General features: G+C 41.7%; 1 protein-coding gene across 1 annotated transcript in view; it reads left to right on the top strand.

Annotated features, from left to right (window-relative positions):
- Lrmda (leucine rich melanocyte differentiation associated) overlaps window positions 1–14740 on the top strand; it is a 1025541-nt gene extending 1010801 nt beyond the window's left edge. The window contains exon 7 of the mRNA XM_028879789.2: window positions 12752–14740. Coding sequence (XP_028735622.1) covers window positions 12752–12831 — 80 coding nt within the window. The 3' untranslated portion in view covers window positions 12832–14740. The remainder of the gene's footprint in view (window positions 1–12751) is intronic.
- The last annotated feature ends 12334 nt before the right edge of the window (window positions 14741–27074 follow it).

Genomic DNA, 27074 nt, shown 5'->3' with positions numbered 1-27074 from the left:
TCCTTCTACTAGGCCCCACTACGTCCCAACAATTATGAATGAGTCTGTAACACATAGGCTCATGGGGGACATTAATGATCCAAACCATAGCGAGATGGGCAGGAGTGAGAATCTGGAGGTCACTAATGTCGTTGCAGTTAACTTCTCTCCTTGCCCTGAATGAGTTTTTCTAGCTATCACCATAACTAGAACCATTTTAATTGTCCCAAAACACAGACTGATGGACAGACTCTGTTGACCTCCTTTTTTCATCCCACTTGATCTATCACTGTTCTATCTCTGAGGCTTGGAATACTAGTTCATGGGAGGGACTTGACTTTGCTAACTCCCACATGCAGTAATTCTAGACAACCACTGCCTTCTAGAGAGGGTGGGCAGCTTCCCCTGGATGCCCATCAGTTTTGATGCTTTTTACTTATGGAGCATTCTGTCTTATTTTGCCCTTATATTACCTCTGTGACTAATTTTTTAATTGCATAGCATTGTTGGAGGCCTACCAAAAGTTACATCATCTTCCTGGGGTCATGTGGGCTTTGAGGGCAAGAAGAGAACTCGTCCAGGAACACTCCTTCCCGACTCCAGTGCCACAGAACCTTGTGGTGACTGGCTAGTTTCTCCTGGCTACCCCACCTCCACCCTTCCAACTCTTTCTTCTCCTCAACTAACCACTGGCACTCGGGGAGTGTAATATGCACAGCCTTGGCCCTCAATTACCTTAATGGCTTATAATGAGATTTTGGCCAAGTAGCAGGTAGCTGGTTATTACTTCCTGCTCGCAGCATGGGCAAGGTCTATGCTGTTAATTTGTGTTGCCGAATGTGGCTCTGAGCTGGGCATCAAACTGTCGGAGCCAGATGTATTCTATTGGGCTCCACTGGACAATGGGCAATCTTTTCTTCCAGTATGGAGGCATATTAACTTACGAAAGGGTGAATCCTGACAAATCCAAGCCAATCAACTAGAAGGGATAACATCCTATGCTATCTCAAAGTAGTATATTCCAGAGATAGATATCACCTGGTACCACCTACTGTCACTAATGTCCCTCTGCCTGGGACTGCTCCATTGACAGGCCAAACAAACAAAAAAACCAACCAAACAAACAAAAAACCCTTCTTACTATTGCTGGGGAGACTGGTAACATCATTAAGTTTTAATTAGGCTAGCTCTAATGAAGTCCTTTCTGATGTGCTTTGTATTTACTAGGTCTCCAGCTTGGGCAAGAAATAAGGTACAGAAAGTTTTTTTTTTCTCTTGACATGCACATGTGTGCATATATACACACACATATATGTACATATGCATCTTACATAAGCGATGGGCAGGTGAAGACATTTGGGAGTAGAATTTGTTAATGCCCAAGTATTGTATTGTGTTTCAGCAATGATAGACTTTTGGACATTAAATTAAATTAAATTTTTTTTTTAAATGTAAACTTCCAGTTAGATCAAATAACAACAGATTCTCTTTGTTTTTCTTGGGGAGAAGGCAATTTTGAATGCCTGGAATTAGGAAAGCTTATGGTACCATCAGTGTAAAAATGGTTCTTTTGGATTCTAATGGACATCAGAATGGTGGCTGGGCCAAGATGCCCAAGGAGCAAGCCCTTCTCCTACCCCTTTAAGGGACTGACCCACAACAAACTCAGTTGTTGCCACATCTGCTTAATGTATTTGAGAGTTCCATTCTCTCTGTCTCTGTCTCTTTTCTTTCTTAGCAGCCTGCTATTTATTTGCCACAACTCTTTTGAGAAATTTCAGCCCAAGGAGGCACACAGAACACAGCTCTGCCTCCACCTTTTGATCTGTAAGAACCGATCTGAAACTCAAAAGTGAATGTCTTTTTGAGAGCAAAGCCTGCCTCCCCGTTCATACTCTGCAGGGGGACCTCACTGTTCAGATGTGTTCCTAGAGGGGCCTGTCAGTTTTGACTATCTGGAAATTTGTTTTCCTAGGTTCCCCTGCCCTGTACTCCATAAACCATGTTTTCCAGGCTCACCTCCGGTCTTACTCCATTCTTGCCATCTTTTGCCCTGTTAATGCCATCAGCCTGCCACTAAAGGAAAAAGCATAAATGTCAAAGTATTGAGGAACTTGTTTTTCTCTTCTTGCGGTGCTGGGGATTGAACTCAGGGCTTGGTATGCACTAGGCAAGAGCTCTACCCAGATTTTGTTGTCCTTATTTATTTTAGGTGCCATTTGTTTTCTGGCTGTTCTTGGTAAATTTCCATTTACCAGAGTACAATGCAGTAAGACCCTCAATTAACCAGACACTTTGTGTCTCTGAATTTAAATACCATTAAAAATAAGGTCATTTACTTTACCAAAGAAAAGGGTGGGGCTTTCAGGTTGTTCTAGAACAGTCTTTCTTAAAGATGATTCCCTGAAAATTTGCCAAAATAAGCAACTTTTTGGACCCAAACTCAAACCCACTAAATGGGAAGTTTGGGGGGGTGATTCCCATGTAGGACAAGTCAGAGAACCAATGTCCAAGGACCAGTACACCCAACTCTTTGACGTGTCAAATGTATGGAAAATGCTTGGCTCAGAAGTATCCTCAGGCCATTTCACCCAGTCCACAAATAGCAGCTTCGAAATGGGGAGGCATCTTAGTGGGAAGCAAACACAAGGACCCGTTCCATCTCTTAGGAACAGCATGATAAAGCCAGGCATGCTGGTGTGTGCTTGTAGCCCCAACCTGGGATTGCTGGGCACTCAGTGTAGCCTAAGGGGTAAGCTGTAGACCAACAGAGCCTGTCTCAGAAGGGAAAAAAACAATGAAAAATGACACGTGAGGCTGACCTCTGACTTCTACCACCCCATACAAATTATGCGCTGAGCACCTACATAACCTAGGCTCCATGGCATGTGGGAACCTGCTGTCTCCACCCTTTTGGAGTTCGTGTAGAGAAAAGATGCTGTGACCTTCATTTGTTCACCGTAGTCTTGCCGCCCCAGATACACTTCTTAATTGTACCATCCTCACTGAAAACACTCAACTGCTGTATTTATAGAGAGGCTATCTTAACTTTCTGCTTCATCATGAGTTAATAATCTAATCCATTAGCTCGGCCCAACCTCTCCTTCGTGCCTGGTTAGTCACATGACTGTTACACTGAGGGAATGCTGGGCAGGAGTCCTGTCATGCTGCCTAGAGCCACAGCCCCACCCCGTACTGTGTGAGCTGAGACCCAGGAACTGGGATTTGTTTGTCTTCTCTCCTGGGTGGAATCCCCTCACCTGTTTTCCTCCATATGATTCTAGTTTAAAAATGCTGTTGGCTAGAATTTAAAAACATGTTCGGCACGACAGTCTATGGAAGCTGTAAATATCAATGGCTCTTATGGGACAGGAGGACAGTCATGTTCTGGGTATGAGAGATGACTCCGGATCAGACATTCTGAGAAGGGCAGACAGTGCTCGGGGTTAAGCAAGGAAGGCCTGCCCTCAAAATTAAACAGCCACCATTTCTGTGTATTGACCCAAAGTTCACATTAGTCAGAAAATAAAAATAACTTTAAAAGGATGCTCTCTGATAATGGCGAACTCCATGCCAATGGACGTCATTTTTCTTTGGGGATGTCCATGGGGCAAGTGCTTTTTGCTTGTGTTTTCTTTCTCTAAGAAGGGATCTGTCTTTATTAGTTTGCATGTTTCTTTGCATTTATGCAGGTGATATAAAACAACAACAAAATCCAACCCTTGAGCTAAGACTAATTATAGCTGATAAGGAAAATCGGTCCCTGAAATTGAGGCAGAAGGAACTTAAAAGTGTCAGAGAGAAAGGGGAGCCTTTGGTAGCCTCAGTCCCAGATAGCTTTCAGCCCAGATTGGGTAAACATGACATATTGATCATTACAGAACGTGTAATTGGTGACCACAAGCACAGTGTGGCTTTAATGGCCTTCCCTGAATAGTTGCCCTTATTTGTTTAAAGAAAACTGTAGCTGTTTCCTAACTGCATGCTGCCCTCTAGTGGCCATGATTCTGACTTTGAAAGATGAAGTGGAAAAGATAATGGTGGAAGGGGTGCTTTCTCTCTCTCTCTCTCTCTCTCTCTCTCTCTCTCTCTCTCTCTCTCTCTCTCTCTCTCTCTGCTGTCTGAAAGATTTATTTCTGAGTTCTCTTGAAACAGAAGCGTGATGTCTTTCCATTAGACCACTGCCCATTTTGACTGACAGCCGGGGTGAGATCCGCCCATGAGCTGCTGGAAAGGCACCTCAAGAGTCACACCTGATTGGCATCCCATCTCAGCACTCACTTTGGAATCCAGCTGTCTCAGATCCATTATAGCCCCCTTAGAAGAACAGCATTCATGCCTTGCTGGCTCTGAAGCCCCCATTACCCTCCGTAAGAGAGTAGCAAAGGATGAGCCCAAGTCCTGTTGTTGGTGATCTTTGAAGTTCCCAGGAGGCCCCGGGAGCCTGTGAACAAGATTGAACAAATAAATAATACATTGGAAAAATAAGCTATAAAAGCAAAACTTCCTTTCCTGCCTGAAATGGATCGATGCCTGGTTATTGTCACCTTAGGGAGACCAATCAGAACCTCATTTTCCTGCTCTGTAAGTGAAGGACTTCCCTCTAAATGAGCATCCTTAAATTCTCTCCCAGCTGGAGAGTTCTCTGATACAGTGAAGGAAATACTTTCCGAGGACAATTTAGCATTCTGTGTCTTAGCTTAGCAGGGAGTTCCGCAAAGGAAAAAGTGATGCTTACAGCAGGGCAGGAGTCAACAGCTCTTTAGGACATCAGGAGGAAGATGATCTCTGCTCTCATTTTTACTTGGGACAGAGACCCAAGAATGCAACTAAATGAATAAAGCTTGAATAAGTTAGATTTACGAATTTATTCCTGAAGAGACAGGGGACTTGCTTGAGCAAGGAAGTAGGGAAACTGGATTTGGTCTCTTATTTCTATTATGTTGCTGTTGGGTTGAGATATAATGAGTGTAGGTGAGAGGTAAATTGATTGGTGGTGTTCAAAGCCAGGAAGGAGTGAGCATGCATTGGCTCTGAGGCTCTTCCATGGAAGGCCTGCTTACTTCTAACAAGCGCGCACGTGCACACACACACACACACACACTCACACTGCGAAGGAGATTGAAAGGGCTTGATGTATGAGCAAAGGCACCCGGGCTTTCCTTGCCAGGATTCTTGATGGAGACATGTACTATCATGTCTAAGAAGGTCCATACCATCTTCTACCTGGCCATGACATCCAGCAGGAGGGGTCCCAGGAGTCCACTCAAAGGGCAAACCTCTAAGACTTGTACACACATTCTATTTTCTTCTAGAGGATTCCATGAAGAGAAAACTCAGCTTGCTCTGGGGAGAATGTGTGTGTGTTTCCTGTTGTCCTCCCTTTCCTAACTCTTTTTTTCCTGAAATAGCAAGCCTCATGTCAACTGCCCTGAGCGACCTGCTTTATCACCCGACAACCTGCTCTCCGCCCCCCTGCACCCTCCCCCCCCCCCCCCCCCCCGTCTGGAGCCAAGGATGCTGTCACCATCACCTCCCTACAGTTAGATCCTTTCACTCTGGGGTTTTGCTTCCTTCAGATACCCTGTGAGGCCCAGCATCTGGCTGAGCAGGCTCCATAATCTACACTCTCAAGGGAGAGAGGTATGAGCCTCTTCTCAGGTCATCTAGGAAGAACTTGAGCACTGAGGCCAAGTGCACACTTCTCCATTAGTTTAAGCCGAGAGGCTCCTTCTCTGCTTTCTAACCTTTGAATTAATGGTCATATCACAGGATCTGACTTTGTTTTCATGGTGTTTACAGACAGCAGCTTGTCATGACCCCATAACTTGAGTCTTATTTTATATCTGGAATGTTCACCATCGGGCTCCAGGTGCTCAGAGACAAATAGAAGCAGCCCTTTAATTTATGGTAAGCATTGCTGGTAGAGATAATCAGCCCGAGGGGGAACTGACAGCAACCGAACCTTGAATCTAATATGATGTATTGCAGATAAAAACACTGACCCAAGATTTACATCCCAAGATCTTGAAAGCCACACAAATTCATAGGGTGGAATTAACCTTGGTAGAAATAATGACAAATAAAATGAAATCGGCTAGAAATAAACACGATAAAATGTGACCAAACTTTCTCAGAAGGTTCAAGCTCTTCCGTCGTAATTCAGCAACATACAATTTCACCGCAGGAAGTGGGACTCTCTTTCAGCTAAACAGTAGCAGAAGCAGCTAGATGCTGCCGGGCAGCGTTCATTGTCTGCCAAAACTGGAAGAGGAATATTACATGGGAGGAAAGGGTTAAGAATGGAGGAGGTTTGGCTTGGCTTTGAAGAAGTGAGGAAGGAGTTAAACTGTCCAAATGAAACTTGCTGTGCATAATTAGTGCTTTCTCAAAAATTACCAGGCAAGTTTACACATGTTAGTACATGTAAGCCAGAAGCCAAAATACCCTTGGGGCCAAAATGGCAGCATTCAGTGTCCACCCCTACACAGTAGCAGGGTTCAGGATAGGCATACCCTTGTGTCTCTCAAGAGCTTCTTTGTATAACCAGAGAAGTAGAGGGTGCACCTGGAGGCGGGCCCTGTTTCCGGTGGGACAAGGACAGTGTGCAGAGCATCCTCCTCAGTCATGGTGAGGAGAGCCGAATTCAATGTTGTGAGTGCCACCAAGTGCTATAGCAATTGTGGTACCCACTTTCAACTGCAGATGATGATTATAAACCGAGACACCTCCCTCAAGTCATGCCTCACTAGTTTGGGAAGGAAGTGTCATTTTTTTCCTTCTCTACTGCCCCCCTGGGTCAAGTGGAAAGTTCATTTGACCTCTAGCCTGAGACTCAGGGGCAAATGGAGGACAAATATGGCTGGCGTGGAGGAAGGACATAAGTCTTCCTTCTAGAAAAACTGCTCCCAAGGACCCCCTCCTTTAGTCTTTTTAAAATCTCTGTTTCAGTTGTGCCTTGCTACTTAGTGGCTTATATTGAACCTTGTGTGGGACCCTGTAAGCCTGTGGGCTCTGCTAACGCCCTCGTGGACCCAGCAGCATATCCCATGGCTGGTGTCAGGATATTGATAGAGCGCTCTCTTGAGACCGTAAGATGCAGGTGTTTATTCCTTCCTGGGTACCGCGTTACTCATGGCTCCTGTACAACAAAAGCCTGGGCCCGTGCTTTCTGGGGCAATGTCCCTGTCTGGTCCATGCTGTTCACAGTTCTGAAGACCAGATAGCTTTCACTTCACCCTTCTCCCTCCAGGAGACACTGGGATTGCTATAGTTTTGAGGGGGAGAGGTGTTCAGAATGAAAATACTATCTGCATTGAAAACCAGAGACTCTTGCCTTGCCACCCCATCTCTAATTTGTTAAGGCAGACATTTAAGCTGCCTACATTTAAAAAAAAATGTTTGAAGTGTAGGAAAGCCATATTAGAGGTTTAAGTATAAATGTACAGGACTGGAAATTCTGAATTTGGTAGGCTCTGTTTCAATTGTTTATGTATATGCAAACACTAAAATATATTCAACAGATTGCCATTGACTACTACATCTGTACCACACCCCATTAGAACTGGGTATTGGAAGTGGGGGGGGGGGAGGATATGGATTTGCATAGTATCCCATGGTTACCTTGTTCTAGAAACTTCCACATTGGCCCAAAGGGACACTACTGTTACCTTTCCCTTCTCGGTTGCCGGGTTTATTTCCCTCTTCAGAACACTGCATCTTTTTCTGCCAAGGCCACAGTGGTTTGCATCCTTCCTGTCTCTGTTCCTACCCATCTTTGCCATTGTCCAGTAAGTTCCAAGTGGTCACAATCAGGTCATCATCTGTTTGTCAGTGGGGTACTACACTCATATTCATGTCAAGAATATTTAGGGTGGTGATTGCTCTAAGTACTACTAGTAAGGTTAAGACTTGATTTTTTTCTGTTTTTCAAATCTGTGGCTCCAGCTGAACTCTTCCATCAAATGTGAACTCAGACACTCTGATGGCTCTCAACATGTTGAGTATGGGAATATGAGATGTGAGATGTGATTTCAAAGCTACGACAGTTAGTGGTCAGCACACCCAGCTATGAGTGTGAACTTTGAGTTGCTGAAAAGTCAGCAGACACCCTTTCTATGAAGAGTTTGGACTCGTACAGGGTACCCTGACTCTATGCTATATTATAGGGATGTGAGTAGATGGATTTGAAAACCTAACTTAGTACACTTGGTCACATTGGGCACACCTCCTCCATCAGGAACCCATATGGACCCAATGCCCCACATTCATAAAAGATAAACATTAAAAAATACCAAATCACTTATTTCACAATTCAAAAGGACCCATAGTGATTATCTTTGTCTTCATTTATGAATAGGGAAAACTGGGAGTGCAAGGGACCAGGGCACATGGTCAGTGGACATTAAGGACAGACAGTAGGAATGGGAAGCCAGGATGGAATCGGTATGGGACTTGTAGAGAGGTATGTTAGAACCCCCATTTCCTGGACAGCAAGGATCATTCTCCTACCCCCCCACCCCCACCCGCCATGTCTCCAGAATGGTACCTTTCACCACAGCTTTGCATTCAAGAGAAGAGGCTGATTCCCACTAAGCAGACCCAAGGTCATAGCTTAACCCACATCATCAGGACATCCATTGCAGAGGGTGGGAACATTGAGAAGATAAAGGACCTCTTTAAAACAGATTCTTCCCCACACACTTTTTTTTTTCCCCACAATTATAGCTTTAAGAACTTATGGTGATGGGAAAGCTGGCTTCTTAAGAAAAATTAGGAGTTTCTTCTGGCAGGAGAGGATTCCCCAGGGAACAGTACACTGTCATTTTTCAGAGCCCCCAAAAGACTCCCCCCGCCCCCACCAACAACAACTGAATGTTGGCCTGATGTATGGCCCTCCCACCTCACTTACTATGACCAAAGCCTCATATTTTAATTAAAAACACTCTGTGTGCCATTAAATATGTTGTCTCCTTCCATTTCTTCAACCATAGAGTTTGAGGAGATACAAACAAGAGAATCCATGGCAGATGTGTCAGAGGCCATGGTCTACGGAGTTGCCACCACCACGTTCCAGATTCCAGCCACAGAGACCCTCCCTACAAAGATACAAATGGCTCCTTCGGCAGCTTTCCCAGCCTCCGGCAGTTGCTATAGCTGAGGAGGGGGGCTGGAGTGGGGACAGGAACTACCCATATTACCATCTCCCTTAATTTATTAATCTATGCCCTCACAAATGACTTCCTTGATAAAGTCCTTTGACCACATGTGGGGTTGTACCAGGCTGTTTCTCTTCTTAATGTCTTTTTTTTTTTTCAACTACAAAAGTCAAATATTTTGGGTAGTCTCATCCCCATTTTGAGCTCTGATAGGAGATGCATGAGAGGCAAAACTACCTTAATTTAAGCATCCGTATATGACTCTGGTACCAAAGTATCAGCTTATTTTATGAGTCTTTAGTCTAAGTACCCTTGTCCCCAGACTAGTACCAGCAGCTGGGTTTCATTTGGGTTTGCCAGGCCACCCCAGAGCAGCCCCAGCCCACGAGAGTTTAATTTCTCCTTAACTGTTTAATTCAAGGTGACAGCTCCTAACACACTGGTCCTCTGCTCACCTTAAGTCACCCAGCTATTAGTAGGGAAGTGTCATCCCCTGTGCAGCCCAGGGTGAGATTGACTTGGCTTATCTGTAGACCCTGTCCCCACCAAGGCTGCCAGGACCTTCATGGGCATGGCAAGTGTTGGAGTGACACGTTGAAGAAAGATTCTGGTGTGCAGGGGCCGAAGAGAAGAGCCACATGCTAGGGAGTGATGTCAGCTTGTGTTAGAGTCCCAGACAGTGCTCGGGTGTCCTTGGCATAATATGGCGCTGGTATCTCTGTCAGCATCTCTGTTTTCTGTCACCAGGCACAATCCAGGGCCTGTCTCCAGTCCTGACAGTGTCTTTTCAGATCAGGTTAGTGCCAGCCCAGAGACCAAGTCAGCTTCCCAGCACACAGCTCCTTTGTTTGAAGTCTGCCCTTTTGTCCTTAATGCACTCAATGTCTATTTAAATCTGACAGTGAGTGCAGTATCTGTTTTCCCATCAAGAGATCATTGACAATATTAATAACTCACGACTTTGCCTCATTTTCCAAGTGCTGACACCTAGCCACAGTCTCCTGCATTCATCAAACAGCCCTCTCTCGCCAGGATGTCTATAAACGGTCTTGCTTCCAGGCCCAGAGAAACAGGGCAGGCCTTAAAGAGGACTTTTATCAATGCCAACCAGAGAGGATGGGTGAGTGTGGCCCAGAATGCAGCCTGGGTCCATGTTCCAGGAACACAGTTTCCATCTGCTTGCATCAAGAATGGAAATTCAGCATGGAGAGAGGTGGAGAGCAAAGACATAGAATCCTCGGATGTGTGGGCAGGTTTACCAGAGGGAGGGCAGCCATGGCAGACTGTGGTGTGTGCGCGCACATGACTGCCTGTCATGCAGTGTGCGCATGAGAAGGACTGGGCTCTTTATGATATCTGGCAGCCCTATCCATTTTTTTTTTTAATCCATGCTGTCCTGGTACTGTAGATAGAAATTAACATCCTTTGGAACATCCCTCCCGTGTTTTAGAGTTTGTTTGAATCAGCCAGGTTTAAGGCAGTGCCTATGGGGTTTCCCATGCATGGAGGTAGAATGTGCCCCGCCCAGCTTATAGATCACCAGGGTTCTGGCATCGGTGACGAGGTTAGTGCAACCCTAGGCTCTACAGAATACAATGAAGGGAGCAGCTCTGTGCCAAGAGCTGAAAGAATGGGTCACAAGAAAGAGATGAGTGAGGCCTCACACCCCCTCAGTATTTCCAGACACTAGACCAATACTGAAACCCAGAAACTGGGGACTAGGGCTGTGGAGGGGCAAGAAAGCCAAGTCAGGCAGGAAGAATGACCCACAATAAAGCAGTCCATGGCAACACAGCAAGGAATGAGCCAGGTCCCAAATGATGTCACCCTGTCCCTCTTCCAACTCTGAGAGCGCTTGGGACCCCAGGAACTTTCCAGTTTGCCTCTGACTATTCAAAGCAGGGCACATCCATAATACTACCCTTAAAAGATTCTATAAATGGTTTTAATCCTTATTTAAGAACAAAGTTTAGGGGATGGGGAAGAGGGATGGTTAATAAAGTGCTTGCCATGCAAGCCTGAGGACCTGAGTTTGATCCCAAGTGTGTATATAAAAAGGCAGGGTATAGCTGTGTGCATCTGTATTCTCCAAGATGGGCTGAGCAGAAGGACCCTGGGGGTTGCTGGCCAACCAGAGAGTCACATCCATGCATTTAAGAGACAAATATTTAAAAAAAAAAAAAGGGCAGATAGGAATTGAGGAAGACAACTGATGTCAACCTGTGTCCTACACACACAGGAGAGAGACAACACAAATTTAAGACACATAAAACTTATGTTCTACTAATACTTGATGTGAAGAATATAGCTGATCTCAAATCAACAAAGGATGGTGTGTGTTGGCATCTCTCTACTAAACTGATGATACTACATACTTATGTGCAGAGGTAGCCATCACCATAGGCAGGTTTGTGGCTCATGGATTAGTGTTTTATGGCGGTTTCCTTTCTTTGCTTTCTGTGTACGTCAGAGATTTAAGTCCCGTTTGGACTCAGATAGCTCTGTGCAAGTGGATTTTAAGTTAGCTCTTCTAACATTGCAAAGAAAAAAAAAAAAAGGAGGTGGTAAAAAGGCAATAAATATTTTCTTGGGAAAACACTTTGTGTTCTTAATAATCTTATAGCGTTTTAGTATTGTAGTCAATGTTTTCTGGGTATTTATTCTGTAGTGCTAAGTATCAAACCTGAGACTTCCACATTCTAGGCAAGCACTATTCCTTCAAGTTACATTCCTAGCCTTTGATTATTTATTTATTAATTTTGGAAACAGAATCTCACTCTGAAGCCAAGTTAGACTCGAACTCACCATCTTCCTGCTCAGTCCACCCAAGTGCTAGGATTGCAAGTACAGGCATGCATCTCCATGCACAGAACTTTTGTGGGTATCTATAATACATAAAGACAAGAGGATCAGAACATCTGTCCCTCTTCTAATGCTATGTGTCAGAGTAAAGTATCCTATAATCTCCACGAATGACAGGACAGTTTTCTAAGGAGCCACGGATCATATATGAAGTCACACAGTTAAAGAGGAAAGTGCATTTTCACATGAGAAATGAGTCGGGGGTGCCTAGTGGCAATGGTCCTTGTTACGTCCTGTACAGTCTTCAGTTAGTGTGGCCTCTCTTCCTTAATCACCCAGCACGGGCTTGAAGTCCCCCGGGATTTGGAAAATTCTCTCTGGAAGTCAACAATATTGATTTCCAATAAAGGACTTCAAAATAGTCACACTCTGGGAAGATTACCCTTCAGCTTTTCCTTGGGCTGGATTCATCTGATTTAAACTTAATTTTCCATTCTTAGAAACTAGACTAGGGAAGGCTGGGGAGGAGGGAGTCGTGCTGTATTTTAGGGAACCGTTTGTCAAGTTAGAAAAGTTCTTAAAATGAGGAAATTACACAGAAAGCTGTTTATTCTAGGAACCTACCCTTAGTAACATCTCATTTCAAAAGCCACCTTTGGGGACAAGAAGGTACAGTCTTTGTCACCCGAGGCTTCAGCTGTTTTCTGTTTACTATCAGATTAGCGATCATAGTGCATGTATTCTTAATAACAGCTGGATCTCTAAGCTGTATGAATTATGCCACCAGTAATGATGTCTCTTTCCATTTACAGGTGTCCTGGCAAAAGGTCGCTATTTTTACTATGGAAGAAACTCAGAGGGTAATAGGTTCATCCGAGATGACCAGCTCTGAAGCTAAATTCTACATGCCTTAGCCTATGTCGTGACAATAAAATGGAAAGGCCAGAAAAACCACAGCCCACTTTGTGTTTCTCTAAGAAGGCTGTGACTCCAGCTTTCAGTCCCGTGTGCCGACTTTGCCAGGCCTGTCAAGATCATCCAGCTGCCTCAGACTGAGTGGTCACAGAGAGATTGACATGATTGCCCTTAAGCAGGTCTCATCCACCAGGGTGACAGACAGCAGTGGCGCAGCACCAGGGCTGACAGCATGAACACCATGATAGATTGCCTGGTCTCGTCCCTGCTCACAGGGGGACAGGGGTCACACCTGGGGCCTCCTCAGGCATGCTCACTGGCTGCAGTATAGTAAACGAGGCTCTTCTGAGCTTGCCTTCTAAGTCCTCTGATGTCACTGTGCTCTGGGCTTGTTTTCAGTGAGGTACTCACTGGTACAGAGGAGGTGCATCCCAGTTAGCCTGCTTATTAGGCATTATATTAACCCGCTCAGAAGCATTGTCTTTAATCATTGGCAATGCTCTCCCATTTGTAGCGATCACTCAAAGGACACAACTTCTCAACCAAGTCGTCTATTTATGTGTGGCTTCATAATACAACTCCTACATTTCCCCAAGTCCCTGACTACAAAAGCATTTTAATTCAAAATCTGCTTGTCCTGAACATGTCAGTCACAGAGTAAGCCATCTTTCCTGGCACAGGGGTTGGCGACACCAGAGATTCTCCTCTGTTTTTTCCTGTACACTGTCAGCTGTGCCTAGGGCCATATTTACCCTACAGGCTACACTGTCCCTTTGGATGCTAGTTAAATGTAGTGAGATAATGAAAGATGGTGGGATGGGCCAGGAGGTTGGAAAACAAATGGAAGACTGTAGAAAATTCCCAGAAGACCAAACAGGTTTGATAGAACACAAACTTTTTAGGTTTCCTGTTTCTTGCAGGACCTCTCAGCGGTCAGATCCATAGCTGATGAGACATTACTAGTTCTTTCTATAGCTCTGGGGTTTTGCTAGCACTGGTATTACAGGGAAAGCGAGCAGAATTATGCTAGCCAAGTGGTGCTCATTTTATCTACATTACAGTTGTCCGGGTCAAGCCACTCTGGAAAGCATCTGAAAGACTTCTTGCACTTAACACAATAGCACCTACCCTTCCTTATTGTATTTATGCCATGTATTCACTTCCCTGAGTCCCCTAGGTTAGGACAGCAAAGACTGAAAGAGAATCCCTTCACGTCATGGATAGCCATGAGAGTTGCTAGTAGAGAGTCAGTCACTGAGGGCTCAGATCCCCTGGGCTGCTGGAGAAGGACCCTTCTTTCTCAGATCTTGTCTGTTCATACAGCCTCTGCTTTACTGAGTTAACACAGCCTTGGAATAACAAATACCCAGGCTGGCAGGAGTCCCACATGGAGATTGCACAACATGCTTTCATCAGCTGTTGGGAGCAGCTAACGTTAAAGTCCTTGAGACCATTAATAACTAGGGATTATACAAGCCGCCCATAACCAGGGTTGAGTACCTTCTCTGTTTGATCTACACAACAGCACCGAGAGCTGATGGTTTCCATTAGTGCCATCAGGTCCCACCTTGCCTCTTTGTTTAGTGGCATCAGAACGTTTGGTCCATTGCATATTATGGGAAGCAAGGCTCCGCACAAGGGCAGCAAGACTAGTCTGATGTCACATCCAATCTAACGGCACATATATCCCTGTCTTCATAAAAGGCTTTAACCCTGCCTCAAACAATAAAAAAGCACTTGTGAACTGACCACAGAATTTTTCCATCTTTATTTTTCTTACTTGTTTACTTTTCTTAATGTCAGAACCATTTGTATCATGCACAGGAATGTCTCCCTCCATGTGAGCTTTGGAGGCAAAAAAAAAAAAAGATAGAAAGAAAAAAAATTGGAGTGAGTTATTGACCACACTGTTGCCCTCTCTTTGGGTTGTTTGTTTTCTTCCAAAATGGTATAATAACTTCAATTAAGATTAGCTTTAATTATAACTTACGTAAAGGCCATCACAGCAGTATATTCATCTTCCTGATGGAATTATAGTGAGTTTAGTTTCTCTTAAGTAGGGATGATGATAATGAATTATTGTCGGGTTGTTTACAATTCCATTGTCTGTTGAGCAACATCTGCCCTCCTAGAACTGGACTGTGGTCTGAATTGGCAGTGGAGAAAGCCCTGAGCCCTGTTTATTTAAAATCTGTAGGAATTTCCCAAACCTTGTTTTTCAAAGTTGGAAATTACAGGGTAATAAATTCATCTGAAATCCAGGCGTATCTGACCCGCCCCTTCATACCTGTTTGTCTTCCTTGCTCTGCTCCATCCAGCCTGTTCTTTGGGGACCTCTCTCAGACAACCCTATCTCCACTTCCCAGGACACTGGTCTGAGTCCAGAGAACTGGGAGATGCATGGGATTCTGGAGCTGTCTGTTGCTTCTGCAAGTCAAGGAGACGATCTCTCTCCTAAGTAACATAACTTTATAGAACAATGTGTTCCTAGGGGAGTAATGTTTTAGATTGTGGGAAATCCTATTCAAAGTACTATTGCCATCATTTGCTTTTACCTTTACCAGCCTTGCTCATAAAGCCTCCATCTGTGTGCTGCTTTAAATAGAAGCACATTTTCAAAGATCATCACTTGATCAGGCTACACATCTCCATGTTGTGTGCTTTCCCATTTCCATGTGTATTAAGGAATAACAGAAAGCAAACTACAGGCTGAATGAAAGGGGTGTGTGTGTGTGTGTGTGTGTGTGTGTATCTTCACCACTTCAAGGGAAACCATCTTCTTTGCTCTTTCTAAGAAATAGCCTGATGTCTTTCTCTGCTTAGTCACCATGTAGAGACAAAACCCGTCTCCACCTATAGGGCGCTTTCTGTCATAACTGTAACATGACTCAGAACTTTCTACTTGTAAGGGCAACCTAACTCAGATATGTGTCCCTGCCTGATGCCCAGGAAAATGCTACAGGACTCACTGCTACCCTTCATTGTTGCCCATCTGCTGCACTTCATCCAATGTGACCTTTACTACCTGCTTATTCCAAGAAGCCACCTTCCCTGAAGAAGGGTGCTACCTTTACTTGACTCTGGTGTCTGATTTGTGTGGCTACAGTACTATAATCTATCCTGAATCAGAAAGGAAAAAAGAGACTAGAAAAGCACAAAGCATGCTGGTCACTTGTTTGTGTGACAACCAGGTCACTGAATCTTGGCATAATACCCTGATGTTACTTCTGCCACTTCTATTCATTTTTTTTACATGTTTTATTGGGTTTTTCATTCAGTGTGAGTACACACACACACACACACACACACACACACACACACACACACACACACATACACGTGACTGCTTGCCACTGTTTGTGAGTGGAAGTCAGAGGACAGTTTGCTAGAACCAGGCCTCTCCTTCCACCATGTGGGACATGGGGATGAACTCAGGTTGTCATGCTGGTGACAGGCATCTACCTGTTCCCACTGAGCCAACACTCCAAAAGCACTGTCTTTCAATATTTGAAGAACATCACAACACAGCCACCTCTCCAAAAATCATTGTTTTTCTACAGATTTCTCTGAAATTTCTCAGTATTGATGGTGCACCATTAGGTGATAATAACATCAATGTCAGTTGTTTACTTTGTGGTAGAGTAGTAATAAATTGTGTCATTTGTAAACGTTAATACATCACTGTGTGAACACTCTTCCGAAGGAGAGCAGGATATGGCCCAGAGATAAACCAACTCAGCAAAGACAGTTTGCTAGGGAAGAAGGGTGATATCTAAAACAGAGTGTATATTTTGGGAAGTTAGTGGGATAAGGGTGATATGAATGGCAATAAACAAGATTCTGCCAAGGGAGAGCATGGAAATGGTCCAGATGTGGAATCTTAGTGGAGAAGGGTAGGCTCAGAACTGAGAATAGTGAGAGAATAAGAGGAAAGACAAATTTCTGTCAACCTAAAGATTTTTCTCATGGAGAAGCGTTTCTCTGCAAAATGAAGTCACGGTTGATATCATTGGGTGCCACTGGATATACTCAACAAGTTTCCCCACCTGAGATGATGAGGCAGTGTAGAGCAGATGTATTAGTTGCCACAGGGACACCAGTGCCTATGTATGATGACCCACGGGGCCACTGTTGACTGATTTTGACTTGTGTCTAACATCTCACAGAACCTACCATCCTAAGTTAGGTTTCCCTACACCAACTAAAAGTGAGGGAAAACAGTGTCTGGGCAGGAAGATGAGAGAGAAAGACTTCTGTCAATGGGAGTCTTCAAGGATTTATTAAATTCAAAGGTAGATGGATACCTAGACAAAAAGGAAGAAGATAGTTAGGACAAGTGAAGACACCTATGTGGACAAAGATGCTGACAGTTGATTTGACTACCTCTTGGTCCCAGATGGAAAAATTACTTCACAGATGATATTTAAGTTCAGTTTTGGATAACTAAAATTAACATGCAGAACACTAGAAAGTATTTCTTGTCACATCAGTTATTCAATGTAGCCAACAGTTTTGTTTGTTTGCTTGGGTTTTTTTTTTTTTTTTTAGGATGAGGACTCACAACCACCCAGTTCTAAGGGATCCTATGCCTTCTTCTGGCCTCCACATGTGATTCACATGTGTTCATACAGGCATATACACACATATGCATAAAGGTAAATAGATTTTTTCTTTCTTTCTTTTTTTTTTTTTTGGTTTTTCAAGACAGGTTTTCTCTGTGTAGTTTTGGTGCCTGTCCTGGATCTCACTCTGTAGAACAGGCTGGCCTCAAACTCAAAGAGATCCCCCTGGCTCTGCCTCCCAAGTGCTGGGATTAAAGGCGTGTGCCGCCACCACCCAGCCTGGCAAATAGAGGTTTTTTTTTTTTTTTGGTTTTTTGAGACAGGGTTTCTCTGTGTAGCTTTGTGCCTTTCCTGGAACTCACTTGGTAGCCCAGGCTGGCCTCGAACTCACAGAGATCCGCCTGGCTCTGCCTCCCGAGTGCTGGGATTAAAGGCGTGCGCCACCACCACCCAGCCAAATAGGTATTTTTAAGAATAAGAATGCGTTTGGATTTCTTGGAGAATTTTGTTTAGATACTATTTTCAGTTCAGGTACTTGTAATGAAAGAAGCAGCACTCTAGTGGTGGGCTCAGCTGCAGCTTGTAGATTATTCCAGGCATGAAGTATCAAAATAACAAAGAATGAATATACAATATTTATTTCCCAGGGTTAGACTTATTGTATCATAATTTAAATAAAAATATTACTTTTGATACAACTTAAAGCCAGATAAAAATGAGTTTAACATGTAGATACCATTTTTCATGTTATTATTTAACATAATGGGTGTAATGTGAATCTTAAAAGGTCTTATTAATAAAAACAAACCTGGAGCCAGGTATTGGGGTGAATGCTGAAAGATCAGAGAAACAAAACCAGCCACAGCTAACTTCACCTCACCAGTTCCTCAGCTGACCTTGTTTTCTCAAACTAGGAGCCTCTGTGTCCTCATCCAAATGGATCTCACCTGAACTGCTGCTAAAAGCCTAAAAGCTTAACCAGACTCTAGTTCCTGGTTTTCACGCCTTATATACCTTTCTGCTTCTGGCCATCACTTCCTGGGATTAAAGGCATGAGTCACCATGCCTGGCTGTGTCCAGTGTGGCTTTGAACTCACAGAGATCCAGATGGATCTCTGCCTTTGGAATGCTAGGATTAAAGGTGTGTGTGCTACCATTTTTTGACCTCTATGTCTATCTAGTGGCTGTTCTGTTCTGTGACCCCAGATAAGTTTATTAAAGTGCACAATATATTGGGGAACACAATATCACCACAAATGGGAGTCTTTTTCTTGGAAAAATGGCATTATGACTTTCATCATATAGAAAGATGTGTTTTTTAAGATTATGACAATAATGAAAACAGGTTTTTGGGTTTTTTTTTTTTATTTTTTGAGATGTCCTGTAGTTTAATTAAGAGAACAAGGACAGCCACAGAGTCTCCCAAAACGTTTCCTTCCTGTCTTGTCAGAAAAAAAAAAAATTATCAAGTCTGTATAAGTAAGAGATGAGGGAGACAGGAGAAGGAAAGAGACGATGTTACAAGATGCCTATTACTGATGCTTATAAATAATTTCCTAACTTTTCCCTGGACTCCAAACTAAATCTGCATTTATTGCTGTTATCACATTGCATAGCAATACACACCCATTTCCTACTCAACAAGTTCTTATCTCCTTGCAGCCTTTACTTCCTGAGAACTGATGATCTGTTTTACAATGTGCTCAAACCCTGGTGCCATGTTGTCCTGATGTTTCTGTTTCCTTCCTTTTAGACCTTTAAGTCTAATTTGAACATATATCATCATGACTACAACAGAGCCTTTCTGTTTTCAACTGAGTGATGGCTTTACTGCCTCGTGCTTCATTGCAGAGTATCCATATTTCTACTTATATTCCCAAAATTCATCTTTCCCTATGTACATGCCAAGGCTGTCTTTCCTCAGATGGTGCCTTTTCCATGGCGCAGTAATGTACCATGCACTGAAATTACTCAAATACAACAAATGGAGGAAACCCTTTGGATGGAAACAGTCTCTTCTTTCTGCTCTTCAAAGACTGTATTTGTTAGCTCAGTAAGAAAGCTCCACTTTCAAAGAGGTCACCCCAGAGTGTAAAAGTCTCTAGTGAATGATTCAAGCACAGCCAGAAAGTCTAAGCATGGGTGGTGATGGTGACTATGAAGGTGACCATCACCAGGAAAGAGTCACTGGAGATAAGACAAACTAGGTTTAACCACTGCTTAGAGATTATATTTAACCATGTAAAATAGAATTTCAACCAAGTTTGGGAGCAAGGCTTTATAGATTAACATGTATGAATATTGCAATGTATAAGTTAGAAACATAATGTTGGCTTACAGCATGCTAAGATGATTTTAAAAATCATTTGCTCTGATACTGTCTATGGGCCCTTTTAGTGGGCGGCACTATTGCCCCTTCCTCTAGTTCATCCACACATGTTTACATACTACAGGCAGTTTCTACTGTCATTATTTTGCATCACTGACATTCAATCAAGCACCTCATCTGTAAGTTTTATTAAGATATAGTGACTAAGAAATGCTGATAGATAACTTATGTGCTTCTAAGACATATCAGAAGTAGCTTTAATATTATATACTGCTGTCATTTGTAAAGAAGAATGGAAAGTAGTTCTGAATGATTACAAACCAGCACTTGAATCTATTTCTGACTCACTCTCATTACTGGTGACTGGTTCCTATAAAATACTTAATAATTAATTCTGTCTTCTAGATTATCCTTTCTGGTTTTGAGACATCCTTAAACACTATGATAATCTGTTTCATATATATATATATATATATATATATATATATATATTATTTTTTTATTTTACAATACTATTCAGTTCTACATAATAGCCACAGATTCTTTTGTTCTCTCCCTTCCTGCCCCCCTCCCCTTCTCCCCAGCCCACCCCTCATTCCCATCTCCTCCAGATCAAGGTCCTCCCCGAGAACTGGGATCAACCTGATAGACTCAGTCCAGGCAGGTCCAGTTCCCTCCTCCCAGATTGAGCCAAATGTCCCTGCATAAGTCCCAGGTTTCAAACAGCTAACTCATGCAACGAGCCCAGGACCTGGTACCACTGCCTAGATGCCTCCCAAACAGATCAAGCCAATCGACTGTCTCACCTATTCAGAGGGCCTGATCCAGTTGGGGGCCCCTCAGCCTTTGGTCCATAGTTCATGTGTTTCCATTCGTTTGGCTATTTGTCCCTGTGCTTTATCCAACCTTGGTTTCAACAATTCTTGCTCATATAAACCCTCCTCTTTCTCACTAATTAGACTCCCAGCGCTCCACCAGGGGCCTAGCCGTGGATGTCTGCATCCAGATTCCTCAGTCCTTGGATGGGGTTTAAGGCACAACTATTAGGGTGTTTGGCCATCCCATCACCAAAATGAGGCTACCTGGAAAACTGGACCCCAAGAAAGACACAGAGAGAAATGAATGAGATCTACATGAACAGCCTGGACATGAGTGGGAGCAATGAAGGGTGAGGGTCCAGGGAAAGAGAGCGGGAGATCCTAGCTGGATCAAGAAAAGAGAGGGAGAACAAGGAATAGGAGACCATGGTAAATGAAGACCACATGAGAAAAGGAAGAAACAAAGAGCTAAAGAGGCCCACAGAAATCCACAAAGATACCCCCACAAAAGACTGCTGGCAATGGTCGAGAGACAGCCGGGAATGATAATCTGTTTCTATAAATGTGTACATTCATGCATTCGCTCCATAAGTATTTATTGGGCCATTATGAGGAAACATTTACTGTCACAAGAATTTCTGGTGTTGAGTCTCATCAGGTAACTTCACAAACATTTGCATGTACCACATCTACCTGGGCTACCTGAATAACCCATCCCTCATGTGGTTCCTGAAGTCAAAAGGACTCTCTGATTCTTTCATTACATGCGGAATCAAAGCTATTGATTAGGGTCAAAAACATTATAAATTTGTTATACTCAATTAAAATCAATACCAATTCAGTCTACCAAATTGATGCTTTAAGACAGATCTTCAGTAGAAAGCCATTTGCTATTAAAAAATAAAAAGAATGGTAAAGGCTCTGCAAATCTTAACAACAACAACAACACACACACACACACACATACACACACACACACACACACACACACACACACACACACACACACGTTACAGAAAAAGATATTGATGAAATGCCCAACAAAAGAATTCAAAAGAATTAAAGGACTATCATTCAATGGAAGTAGTAAAGCAATTCAAGATATAAACAAGAAATTCAATGAGGTTGGAAAACGTCAAACACAACTCTTAGAAATGAATTCAGTCAGATAAAAGTATATATAGTTGAAAGCCTCAATAGAAGACTAAACCAAGCAGAAAAACTTTCATTTGAAACATCCTAATAAATAAATTTTTAAAAGGAAAAAAATAACAGCCTCTGAGATGTGTGGGGTACCATTAAGCAACAAATGCTAAACTTCCATGAGTACTTTAATGGGAAGGGAAAGGAAAACCATAAAAAACATACTCAATGAAACAATACCTGAAAAACATCCCGTAAATTGGGACAAGTAGACTGGGAGCAGAAGTTCCATAGAACACTGAATAGACACAAATAGAAAAGATCTTCTGAGGGGCACATTATAGTAAAAAAAAATCTCTAAAGTCCAAGACAAAGAGGACAATATAAAAACAAAATGAAAAAGGTGCTCAGTTACATTTAAAGCAATCTTCATTAGATTAACAATAGATTTCTCAGTAAAGAGTCTGCAGGTCCTAATGAAATTATTTGATTTAATACAAACAGGCACAAGCAAAACTGAAGGAATCCATCCCTGACACATCAATTTACAAAAGAGTCTTAAGAGAACACTTCATCTAGAAAAGTAAGCTATAACCCTGAAAACTTTCAAGAAGACACACAGAGATAAATGGAAAAAACACAATTATAGAAATAAAATTTTAAATATCAATAATAGCCTTGACTATAAATGGATTAAATTTCCCAATTAAAGATACATACTTTTTAACTGAGTAAAAGATACAACCCAATAATATGCTGTCTACAAGAAACTCACTTCAGGGATCCCAAAAGAAAAAGAGTAGAAAAATGTATTCAGTACAAATGGAAACTATAAATGAGCAGGAAGGCTGAAACCTATTCAGACAAAATATACATTAAGACAAATACTGTATAAAGAGGAAAAGATCACTTTACAATGAATTGTAAATATATGTGCATATATGGCTATAGTACCTAGTATTATAAAATAAATATTTTTATATTTTTTAATATATAATATATATTCCATATAGTGGTAGTGGAGACTCCAACACCCTACTTTCATCAATGATCTGATCATCCAGACAAAAATCCAAGAAGAGAGAAAATTCAGAGTGAAACAGTACACACTATCAAATGAACAAAACAGACATATGCAGAACATTGCATCCAACACCTGAAGATATAGATCTTTCCATCAGCAAATGAATTGATTTTCAAGAACAGACCTCAAAACACAAAACAAGCCTCAACAAAGTTCAAAATCAAAATCACTTAATGCATCTTTTCTCATCACAATGGAATAGAACTAGAAATTAACAACCAAGAAAAATTTAGGAATTATGCAAAGTCATAGAGACATGCCAGACATTGCATGAACACTGGGTCACAGAGGAAATCAGAAGGAAACTTAACATTTCACAAAGCAAATGAAAGTGGAAATACAACATATCAAAACTTAGAGGATACAGCAGCAGAAATACCAACTGGGAAGTTTATAGCAATAAGCACATATATCAAAAAAGGGAAGGTTTCAAGTAAACAACATACAATGCATCTCCAAGATTTGCAAACAGAGTAAAAAGCCAAATCCAAAATTAGCTTAAGAAATAGCAAAGATCAAAACAGGAATAAATGAAATAGATACAAAAAAAAAAAACCAAAACCAAAAACAAGACCAGTAAAACAGAATGATTTTATTGAAAAGATAAACAAAATTGGCAAAACTTTGCCTAGATTAACCAAAAACAGAAAAAAATGTCCGATTACCCTTGAGGCTGGAGACATAGACGCTTGCCTCACAACTTATGCAAAGAGCCCAAGTTTGATCCATTACCAAATCCTACAAAACAAACAAATCAGAACATCCAAGTAAAATTAGAGGTGAAAAAAGAACTAACTGAGATGTATACTATGCCATGTAAATACAAAATATTATTAGAAATTAATATAAGTTACTCTACACCAAGAAATTGGAAAAGACATTGGGGGGATGGAAAGTATCTGAACATACATAATCTACTGAAATTGAACTGATGAAACAAAAAAATATGAACACTTTAATAATGGAATTGTATTAGTAATAGATAGGCTACAAAGAAAAACACTGTATTAAATGGATTCACTGATGAATTTGACCAAATATTTAACAAAGATCTAATCTAAATCTCAAATTAATCCAAAAAATGGAAAAAAAAGATAACTCTTCGAAATCATTCTATTCCAAACTCATTCTATAGGATCATCAGTTCCCTTATAGCAAAATCAGACAAGGCCACAAACCCAACAAAATGATAGACCAATGTCCCTAATGAACACAGATACAAAAATTAAAAACAAAATACCAACAAATGGAACCCAACAGTACATCAAAGAGATTAATTGTGGTAAGCAAGTGGGATTTATTCTAGAAATGCAAGGCTAGGTCAATATAATCAAGTCAATAGACATTACTTACACACATGCACACATACATCAGTATAGAGAAAGCTAAAAATCACATTTGTGTCACTAGATTAAGAGAAAACATTCCAAAAAAGTTAGCATTTCTTCGTGATAAAAAAAACTAAATTATATATAGAGGATATATATTGTACATATATCAACTTACTAAAGTCTATTGTGGCATAATCCTATCTTGACATCATACCAAATGGGAAAAACTGAATGTAAGTACATCTGCTGTCACTGTTTCTGTTTAATTTGGTGATAAAAGTTTCAGCCAGAGCAATTAGGAATTAGACATGGGGAGGGGAAGCATACAAATAATATAAGTGTAAAACAATCCATTTCTGCAGATATTATGATTCTCTGTATAGAAAAGATTCTTAAATGCTATTCTATCAAAAGATCTGATAACTAGTCTCTAATCTCTGTCTCTCTCTCACACACACACACATGCATACATACACAAACAAATATTTTATAAATCTTAAAATCTTTAACAAATCTTTGGTAAAATTATGCTCACTATGAAGAAAACAAGAAAATGGCATAATTAGCCTTGCCTCCTGATTCATGTCCTAGAATACATTGCCAAGATGAATAACCCCATATATTCTTTATATAAATCTAAGATATCAGGTTAAAAAAATATTTTCCAGTTTATGTAAAGACTTTACAGGAACACTTAAGCATAGCATAATGAAAGAATCAACATCCTGGAAACCTCACATCCTGACCTCTGCCATTCAGTCAAGTGCAATCATTAGTTATGTTAAAAATTTAGAAAAGTCCCATTTGCCATGTTTTCACTCATGGTTTTTCTTCTACTTTGTACATTCATAACTACAAAATAACTAACTCACAGAAATCCACCTGTCTTTGTCTCCCAAACACTGCTATTGAAAGCCCTTGGCACCACACCCAGACTCTTGCATTGGCATTCTTTATCTTGCTGATGGAGTTTTTTGGTGCTCACATACAGGGTAATGGGCCAATTTAAGTCAGTTTGAATCCAGCCTGATTTGCATAGGGAGTTCCAGGCCAGCCAAGGATACAACCAGAGATGCTGTCTCAAAAGCACAGATTAAAAACAAAAGAATGTCAATACAGCATTTTCTAAAATTCAAAGTTAATGCAAAAGAAGTTTGATTAACATCTTTTCTTTTGTCCCGGGCTGTATCTGATAGGGCTCAGCACAGCATTGTACTTATCATTTGGTCCATCCTTTTCAAAGTATCAGAACTAGGGCTGAGGAGATGGCCCAGTGGTAGAGTATGTGCTGTGTAAGCATGGAGGTCCAACTTCAGATCCTCAGCACTCATGCCAAAGCCAACCACAACAGCACTTATTTGTAACCCCAGCACATGGTGGGGTGAGGGCAGGAGAGTCATAGGGGAATCCCTGGAGTTCCTTAGCCAGCCTAGGTGAGACAGTGAAAGGCCTATCTCAAAAGATAAGATGGCGAGGGACAGTGGAAGACATCCGGTGCCAACCTCTGGCTTCCACATGCACATGTGCACATACATACTATATATTACATGCACACACAAGTACATACACACACTCAATATCAAAACCAGAACTCTACACCTATGTCTCAGTTTCCTACTTGAACCTATACTTGCAAACTTAAAAAAAAAAAAAAAAAAAAAAAACATGAAAATCTTCTTTCTGATCACTCAGAACTTGAGACCTCTAGATTTTCTAGATTTTGGGTTGTTTTCTTCCCACCTTGGCTATCCATTCTTACTTACTTTTAGCCATTTTTCATACATTTTTCCTGGTTCATTGGGATTTGTTACATTCCCCAGAGTTTTCACTTCCCCATCTGCCTGTCTGCCTGTCTGTCTGTCTATCAGTGTGTATTTGTACATGTCCATGCATATGTGCACACACGGAGGCCAGAGGTCAACTTTGGTTCGTCATCCTCACCCGCTCTCCACATCATTCATCCGTTTTTCTTTTTCTGCACTACTGAGGGCTTGAACTCATGACTTCGGGATACTAGCCAAATGCTCTACAGCTAAACCAGCCCTAGCCCTCCACCTTAATTTTTGAGACAGTGCTTCTCACTGGACATCTTGTTTGGCTAGACCATCTGACTGGCAAGCTCCTGGGATCCCCTGTATCTACTACTCTGGTGGGCTGTCACAACCAGCTTTTGTACTTAGGTGGTAAGGACCAAATTCAGCTCATTGTGTTTGCTCTGCAGGCACCCTGCTTAGTTATCTCTTCAGTCCCTAAGTGCCTATCTTTGGATGACCACAATTACCTTGGGTAATAAATTTCATGTGGAAACAATCCCATTGTAGTCCAAACTCTCATAAGACCACACCTCTTGGGAAGAGTGATAGAGGATTCATCCATCACTTCTGCCATGTACATGAAGCTCAGCAGCTTTAACTGAAAGCTAGCTAACTGTTCCTTACTCCAGGTTCTCAAAAGAAGACTACATTTGTCCTGTCTTTATATAAATCATTAAAATGGGCCTTGATGCTTTTAGGTTTTCTTGTGGACACGGGATCCTTCATAATGCAATTTGGCAGAAGAAAGATAATAATCCTCTATTTATTTATGCTTTGGTTTGAGAAGAAAAAGCCCTCATTTGTTTACCAGTACCCTACAAATAAAGCATTGCTTCTCCTCAGCTAATAAGAACTGGAAATAAGTGAGGGAGTATGTGTCTAAGTATATATACAGATGTGCAAGCACATGTACATGTGGACATGTATATTCATATTATTAGTGTTTTTAAATAGGCTTAAATTTTTAAGGCAGTTTTAGGTTTAGGGCAAGACTGAGGAGAAAGTAGGGTCTTCCCACTGCCTTTCTGTCTGTATAAATGGATGCCCTGAAAATTCATTTACTTATTCATCTCCTGAAGAAGAAAAAAAGGATGCGCAATGTTACTGAAAGAAACACTAAGTAGAGGGGTGAGAGATGG

Source organism: Peromyscus leucopus, chromosome 9 (assembly GCF_004664715.2).
Source record: "Peromyscus leucopus breed LL Stock chromosome 9, UCI_PerLeu_2.1, whole genome shotgun sequence".
NCBI classification, from domain to species: domain Eukaryota; kingdom Metazoa; phylum Chordata; class Mammalia; order Rodentia; family Cricetidae; genus Peromyscus; species Peromyscus leucopus.
The sequence above is the reverse complement of the archived record's forward strand: the minus strand, read 5'-3'. Positions and strand labels throughout refer to the sequence as shown.